We start from the raw sequence: 8787 nt of genomic DNA, 5'->3' as shown, positions 1-8787 counted from the left end.
ATATAAGTTATAAATGCATCTTTTAAGTCATCTAACACACTTGGAAGCAGATAAAAAGCCATCACAGAGTTTGGAGACCGTAGAATTCGTCTTGACTTCTTATTTTTTTCCTTTTTTTATTGATTTTTATGTATTCTTGGGAATTATTTTAGATTGCTACCATGACTATGCGTGGTTAAACTCGTTTATTCAGGGTTATGGTTTTATATGAATGTTGATATTCGAATATTGATATTACGATTAAATTTATCATATTGGGCTGTTTATTCATAGCATGAGCCTAATTATTTTACTGCATAACTAACGGTGAAATACTATATATGAATCTTGAGTTGAACTTGAAAGAGCTAATTCTTGATTGCAAAAGGATTGAACAGAGCGTGATCTTGAACCTAATCATTGGGGAATTGATTTGTGAATACGAATAGAAATATACCCTATTTTCCGTGCTTAACCAATTGTGTAAGAGATTATCAATGCGTTCTTTTTATCTTTAATCTCATAGGAACATAGGATTTACAATGAATTGAATAGGCGAGTAGAAGTTGTCAAATTTCTACGAGTATTATTGTCCTTGCAGGCTGATAATCCAGATAAATTAATAAATCGAGTTGGTTGAAGAATTCAACAGGACTGTTATCCAACCATGACCATGGAATATCAGTTCTCATTGAATTAAAATTTTCATACTAAGTATGCTAGTTAATTAATTCTTCTTTTAATCGCAACTCTCGTACTAGAATTAATAAAACAAAAATCACTTTGAAATTGTTCTTGACTCGAAATTAGAATTTGCTTGATTTAATTGATAATTGATCACAAGTCCTCGTGGAAACGATACTCTACTCGCTCTTTAATACTTGATTGACCGCATATACTTGCGTGTGCGATTTAGGGCAACAAGTTTTTAGTGCTTATAAAAATTTCTCCCTTTTTTAAAGCAACCACTAAGCTACGAAAGAGTACCCCAACTAATAGCCTGTTTGGCCATGCTTCTTTTTGGCCAAAAGTGTTTTTTTTTTGCCAAAATCGCTTTTGGCCAAAAATTGAGGTGTTTGGCCAAGCTTTTGGAAGGAAAAAAAGTGCTTTTGAGGAGAAGCAGAAGCAGAAAAAGTAGCTTCTCTCCAAAAATACTTTTTTGAGAAGCATTTTTGAGAAAAATACATTTAGAAGCAGTTTTTAAAAGTTTGGCCAAACACAAATTGCTGCTTAGAAGTGCTTTTCAAACTAATTAGCCAAACACAAATTGCTTCTCACCAAAAGTACTTTTGAGAAAAGCACTTTTAAAAAAAACACTTTTCAAAATAATCTAATTTTTGCAACTTGACCAAACGGGCTATAAGTTAAAATGACAAAGAAAATTACCAAGACAATTTTCCTACCCACACTTAAAATTGTGCATCATCTTAATGCACACCATAAATAACAAAACAAGAGGTAAAAGAGACTTTCTATAAACAGTCAAAAACCAAAGTAATAATAGCTCACGAAATACTCACACTTCTCCTAAGCCTAGTCTTGCGGTGGACACCCCACAATTATTTCCGGTCTTTTGCAACTAAATTTAGAAATTGAAAAAACATATACATATTTGGACCATTAAGAGGGTCACGTAAAAAAGTAGAATATATTTGGACCATTAAGCGGGTCACGTAAAAAAGTAGAATGAACGTGCCTAAGAATTAGTATTCATAAAATCTTTGAACAGGTGTCCCTCTCCTCCTTGTAGCGGTGCTCCACTCCGCTCCTCTTTCTGCATTTCTTCCCAAACCCATCGTATCTCCTCTTCTCTGTACACACACAGACACACACTGAGAGACCTAGAATAGACAGTAATGGGCGCATACAGAGCGGACGACGATTACGATTATTTATTCAAGGTTGTATTGATCGGCGATTCCGGCGTCGGTAAATCCAACCTCCTCTCCAGATTCACTCGCAACGAGTTCAGTCTCGAGTCAAAGTCAACGATCGGCGTTGAATTCGCCACTCGTAGCATTCGTGTAGATGATAAAGTCGTCAAGGCTCAGATTTGGGATACCGCCGGTCAAGAACGGTATCTCCATTTTTCATTTACTCAATTTCCTTTTTTACTGTATTCATTGAACTGTAAATATTTGAGATCTGAAATTCTGATACAAATTGCTTTGCTCAATTGACGTTATATAACTTGTTAGGATTTCGTTTTTGTGGCAAAATCAGATCTGATACAAACATTATTAAATGATAGATGGTGTTTGTATCAGAAAATATTGACATTTTTTATTTCAAATTTATCATTAGAGAAAGCTCAGATTTTGCAACAAAAATTCTTTTATTGCCTTTGGTTGAAGAGAAAAATTGTCAATTTTTGCTGAAACAAATGCCACCTAAATACCCATACCTATGTTGGTGGGAGCTAACAGGTACTCGGTGGAATAGTTGAGTGTGTGCAAGCTGGCCCGGACACCACATTCATAGAAAATTGCCACCTGAATACTTTACCTAGTTGTATTTTTTTTTCCAGTTCTTCTGGTTATATAATTGTCGTTTCTATTTGTTATTATTATTCTTGAACTACACATTGTGATATTTTTATCTTTCAATTTCACTTCTTAATTAAAGGTTTTTGCTTTCTTAAAGCCCGAATTTTTTTTTTCACTCTTTGCGTTTGATAACACTTTGAACAGTACAACCATGAGATTTTGAGAGTAAGAAGTGCAAAACTGCTCTGTGTGTGAATAATTTTTGGAGATTTCTTGTCTCACAGTGGTGGAAAATGGAACCAGGAATTTAAACAAGAGGGATTCAAAAATTGTCATACTTGGGATTTGAACCTATGACCTAAAGTCATATTTTGAACCCCTTTTACCACTTTCTAGAACTTTTCCTTATGACAAGGGGATTCAACAGCTTATATATAACCAAAATAACTAGTTTTAGTGCTATTCTTTAAGTACATAATTGTTCAGCGAAGGAGGCTCAATTGAACCCCCTTCCTTCAAGCTAGCTCCGCCCCTGAAATCTCAGTAAAGCCACTGCCTTTTTTCTTCTAGCACCAGCAGGCTTTTCGTAATTCGAGGGCAAGAGAATTGGACAGATTGCTCTCAGAAAGCCAATGACTTTTTTTCCTTATTTCTCGTCCAGAACAGGCTAGCCTCCAATTGTTACTGAGACCACTTCACAAGTGAGCTGCATGCCTAGGCTAGAAAAGGAATTCAAGCTCTTTTCTGGCTCTCCTTGAATCTCCATTTTACTGTATTCCACTGCCTAATCATATAGTTTGATGGATTTCATGTGGTTTTCCTCAAACTAAAGAGCCAGGTGATCAGCTAGGATGGTAAGGCTACAACAGTGACCTTTTGGGTTTATAGATTACTGCCCACCCTACTCCAAGGGGATCAGTCTTCAAAATTAAGTTAGTCTTCACTTTTTTTTAATCATGGATCTAAGATGAAATGTTCTTTCTTGATTTTGTTCATTAGGCTAACATTGATCTCTGAAATGATTTCGGCTGTTATTTTTTCGTTCTTTTTGAAGTCTGAAATGAGATGTGGTCATGTTCTTGTTATAAATAAGTTTGATGTACTAGGGGCCTCTTTTCATTCCTTATTTTCTCCTATCTATTGTTGTAGTAGGTTTCCAGCCTTGATCGACCCATGTTTCTATAGCTTTTACAGTCTCAGGTCCTATAAATATTTTGTGTTCATCTTGTTTTTCCTGGTACAATTTCCATGTTATTTTATATCTTGCTTTCCAATATGGAAATGTTTTGATTCGACGATAATAATTTTTTGTGTTCATCTTGTTTTTCCTGGTACAATTTCCATGTTATTTTATATCTTGCTTTCCAATATGGAAATGTTTTGAGTCGATGATAATAATTTCTCAATTTGCGCTCTTTGTTTAAGATATCGTGCAATCACAAGTGCCTACTATCGAGGAGCTGTCGGTGCGTTGCTTGTCTATGATGTCACTCGTCATGTAACCTTTGAGAATGTAGAGAGATGGTTAAAAGAGCTCCGAGACCACACCGACTCTAGCATTGTCATAATGCTGGTGGGTAATAAGGCAGATTTGCGTCATCTGCGGGCTGTTTCAACTGAGGATGCCAAGGGGTTTGCTGAGAAGGAAAGTACGTTTTTCATGGAAACATCTGCATTGGAGTCCATGAACGTGGACAATGCCTTCACAGAAGTGCTCACTCAAATACACCGCGTTGTTAGCAGGAAAGCTCTTGAAGTAGGAGATGACCCTGCAGCATTGCCGAAGGGGCAGACTATTAATGTTGGAGGGAAGGATGATGTTTCTGAAGTAAAGAAAGCCGGGTGCTGTTCTTCTTAGAACAAAGAGTAATACAAATGGTTGAAGAGGTTCTCTTTGTTTTGAGCGCAAAAATTGACATGGCAGTTGTACTTCTCCCTCTATATACTAGGAAGTAACCACATGGATTGCTTATCAATGAGAGCTTTATAACTGGACCACTAGGCATTAATGAATTGAGTGCAGCCCCAAGATTGATTATCCAAGTGACTTCATAGCATTCTTTATCCTTGTTTCTATATTTTGCTTCCCTTGGTCAATGATTATAGTATTAGCTTCTTGTGGACCTCCAATATAGGGTATATTTGTTTGGAAAAGATTTGAACTGATACATGTATGAACACATTTTATGCTGCCTTGTACTTGATTGTTTGATTAGTTATGGACTGAGGAATATTTTCAATTTCTTATGTTACAGAAGATATTAGTGCTCTCTTTCTCTATCTGTGTTTGTGCTAATTTTTATACGTGATTTTGATTAATTGTTGACTGATTGTCTTATTACTGCCCTTCTTTTGGAACAATATTTTGGTTTAGATTCAGTAATATTTACTGTGATGTGAGGAGTATGCTGAGGACGCTTTTTCGGTCTTATACTTTTGGTAGATCTTAAAAGTTTGCCTTCGATGTAGGGAACTGATTAGCTCTTTAATTTGGGGTTGCTCAAGAAAATCATAAATACCAGTTTGAACCATGAAATTGTGTTATACACAGCACTCCATTTGTGTTGTAAGCAGATGGTGCCAAAAAGTAGCAACGAACAGGGTGCAAACAACTTTTTTATGGTACTAAGCTTTTTTATTAATCACCAGGAGAATTACAAAACTTCAGCTAGACCCCAACCCGGTCTGCTGTGTTCTCTAATGAAGCTAAAAAACAAACAAAACCTGCTAATACTTGCCTTAATGGAATTAAGAAGCCCACCTCCTAGGGAGGGTTTCTTCTTAGTCCCATGTCTAAACATACTATGAGTAATACAAAAATAATACTAATAACAATAATAATACTGATGCAAAACTAGAGCTATCACTGAATGGGCAAAACTGGATCGCTACAAACCGGACATGCATTGTTCCTCGTCAATAGCCACTTTTTGGCGCAATCTGCATGAAAGTCATGGCCACAGTGAAGTGTGCCGATCATATCTTCATCTTCATATTCATATGCACAGATGAAACAAGCATCTTTTTCCTCATCATCACACATTGGACCATAATATGTTCTCGTTTCTAAATACTCAGATATGTCAACCCCAAACTCCTCTTTTTCTATTTCTTTAACAAGATTATCATATATGTCAACCCCAACTTCCTCTTCTTCAATTTCATCATCAAGACTATCATCAGATTGTGGCACCGGAAACGCATAATGAGTGACGCTATGATACTCAGATATGTCAACCCCAACTTCCTCTTCTTCTATTTCTTTAACAAGATTATCATATATGTCAACCCCAAACTCCTCTTTCTCCTCTTCTTCAATTTCATCATCAAGATAATCATCAGACTGTGGCGCCGAAAACACATAATGATTAACACTATACTGATCAGATATGTCAACCCCAAACTCTTCTTTTTCTATCTCTGCATCAAGTTTATCAAGAATACTATGAGGAACTGGTGACGGCACCCACGAACAATGAGGCATGATACTATAATTGACACTCACTCGAGCTGTTGTAGCCATATGTCTGGGCACTTGATCTCTTGTTTGCAACGGAGTAGCAGTATGAGACATGTTGTAGAATGAAAGTTGTTGGGATTATAGGGTTTAATGTTTACAGAGTTAAATATATAGGCCGAATTAATACCCAATTTGATTGGGAATAGGACTAATACCGCGTTTCCTTTGGAGTCTTGCGTATCAAGATTCTTTCCCTATTCTTTTATTGTCCTTTATTCTATTTCTTCTTTTTTATTCTAGACTACATAATTAGTCCCCTAAAATTATTCCTATTAAATATAAAATATGTAATTTAAATAATTATTATTTCTTATAGAGATAAGTAAAAAAATTAAATCATTTGTTATCAGCTTGTTACCAATCATTAATCACATAATTCATACTTTATAGTACTTTTTAGGGATGTAGTTGAGGTAACCATAGATGAAAGTGGTAAAATAGTAGTCCACTGAAACTTAACCAATTTTCTCAACTTTGATTTTGTATTTTTTTCAAGGTCTTAGTAGATTTGCTTCAAGCTAATTAGATCGTGACACTTCCCAGATTGGAACTAAAAGTGCTAGAAGAATCTGTGCAAGTTACAAAATTAAATTACTCGATTTAATATACATAGAGATAAGAAATTAATTTTTGTGTATCCATATCAAATATAGATTAATGTAAATAGTTGCCTCGGTTAAAATCTTATTAAGATCAACAATGTCTCGAGAAAAAATGAATTACATGAGTGGGGACTACATTATCAGTTAAAAAAGAAATTAATTGTAGAAATGCATCTAAAAAGCTTGAATAATAAACTCCAAATAAAAATACGTATGTGTCTACTCTTACAAATACACGAAATTCAAACATAAATTGTTGATTTACCCTTTTAAACTTTGTAAGTGGATTCCATATTGAGTAAAATTACAATTATAATTAATCATAAATATATTATTATTTCTTGTATTTATTATTTGGCCTTATTATTTAATACGAATTATCTTCTTATAAGATGACTAGTTTTAAGGTACGTGCGTTGCGCGTATGCTTTAGCGCTAATAAGTAAATTGTTTCTAAAAGCCGTATAAATATTATTTTAAATTACATTTGAGTTATAAATTGAAAGTGTAATTAAATAAATAGAATTAAAACTTTTGGTCAGATGGAGCATGAAAGAGGTTGCGTCCTTTCTTATAACTTTTAAATGATGATAAACTTGCAACTCAAGAAAAGTAAGAAACTATTTTTGACAATTTATAATCTAAGGATAGACTAATGTTGGATCAATATTTCACCCAAACTAACTAAAATATAAAGACTTAAAATTAAATAGTTATATTAAATTAAGAAAGAACCAGAATTTCTCATACCCTACAGCTTTACAAATAATAAAGACTAACATAATTAGGAAAAATATGTAATTAGGAAACATTTACTCATATAATTAATTTTTTTATTTGAATTGTGTATCTAATCAAGACTCATTCTTTATTGCAGTTAAACAATATATTTGTATCTGTCTAAACGGATCTTTTGAATTTCAAATTTTATCGTACATTATTATTTGTACTATACCAAAATTTTGAAGTTAGCCAATGCCAATCACTGCAGAAGCTAACCTCATAGTTCAAATTCTTCTATTTCAACTCAAACTTAATGTTACTTTTTTTTTTATCATAAAATATTTAAAAAATTAAATGGTGATTTTTTTCACTTTGAAATATTCTAAAATAAATGACAAACTCAAAATCTATCCTAGTTTATATCTTCCGATGAAGACTTAAAGTGTTTAAATTTAGTTGGGATAACTCAAAGTTCAGGATCTCTTATTTTAATGCAAATTCAGTACTACACTACTTGTTATTATTATGAGTTTATTCATATTATTCGGTTAGAGTACGTGAAAAAATTAGCATCAACATAAAAAATTAAAAATGTATTAACATGGACCATGGTCAAAATTTCATACCATAAAAGTGATAAGTTTGTAGTAAGATTCAAAGTCGTAAAATCTTTAATAAATATTTAATTCATTTGAATTTTAAAATAACTGTACTATACAACTCAAACTTTTAAAAATTTGTTAGAATGGTGAATTTACGTTGAAGTTTAGCTTTGTTTTGAAAGGTGAATACAATATTTACCTAATAAAATTTTCTTATTAAATAATTAAAACATAAGATAGGAAATAGGACTCCTAAACCTAAAAAGAAGGAAAAATAGTCCTAAATATTAATATAAAAATAATTAAACATTTATTTATACAATAATCATCAGTATATCTTTATGAAAAATTTATAAATTAATAAAACTGATATATATGCTTACTAAAACTGAAGTCATAACAGACGAAGCTTGTTAAACATACTTAGCTTTAATAGTTTTATAAATATCTCTTACATAGATTGTTATGTTTGATATTTTTTTTTTCTAAGAATTCAAACTCGTGTGTGACCAAAAATTCCGTTGCATTCTAATTTCTAATTAACTATACGTACAATTTTCAAACAATTTCAATACAATTTTATTTTATTTTGATTTCCTAAATATTAGGAATTTGTACATAGTACAAATAAGGAATAAAATAAGGAAAGATTCAGCTCATTTTAAAATCCTAAATATTAGGAATATAATTAAATTACAATCTTGTCCGATGTAATTTAGTTTTAAAAGGGTAAAAAAGGCGAACCACATTTCTAAGGGCCTTCGTGCTTTTAATATAGTATACTAGTCTTAGGGTACGCGCTTTGCGCGTGTGCCTATATCAATAAATATATAATTTTAAAAATTACGTAAGTATTATAAATAATATATTTGAGT

The 8787-nt window shown here is 32.8% G+C and overlaps 1 protein-coding gene across 1 annotated transcript; it reads left to right on the top strand.

Annotated features, from left to right (window-relative positions):
- Window positions 1-1645: 1645 nt before the first annotated feature.
- On the top strand, window positions 1646-4735 carry LOC107804346 (ras-related protein RABA1f). Its single transcript, XM_016628231.2, has 2 exons — window positions 1646-2056; window positions 3891-4735. Exons 1-2 carry the CDS (start codon window positions 1836-1838, stop codon window positions 4321-4323), a joined length of 654 nt encoding a protein of 217 aa, XP_016483717.1. The 5' UTR covers window positions 1646-1835; the 3' UTR covers window positions 4324-4735.
- The last annotated feature ends 4052 nt before the right edge of the window (window positions 4736-8787 follow it).

Source organism: Nicotiana tabacum, chromosome 8 (genome assembly GCF_000715075.1).
Source record: "Nicotiana tabacum cultivar K326 chromosome 8, ASM71507v2, whole genome shotgun sequence".
NCBI classification, from domain to species: Eukaryota; Viridiplantae; Streptophyta; class Magnoliopsida; order Solanales; family Solanaceae; genus Nicotiana; species Nicotiana tabacum.
The sequence above is the reverse complement of the archived record's forward strand: the minus strand, read 5'-3'. Positions and strand labels throughout refer to the sequence as shown.

What these genes read in the sequence shown, in the direction of transcription:
- LOC107804346 (XM_016628231.2), top strand. Translation starts at nt 1,836, where the DNA reads ATGGGCGCATACAGAGCGGACGACGATTACGATTATTTATTCAAGGTT. An exon ending in GATACCGCCGGTCAAGAACG is followed by an intron (nt 2,057 to 3,890) that starts GTATCTCCATTT and finishes TCTTTGTTTAAG; the next exon opens with ATATCGTGCAATCACAAGTG.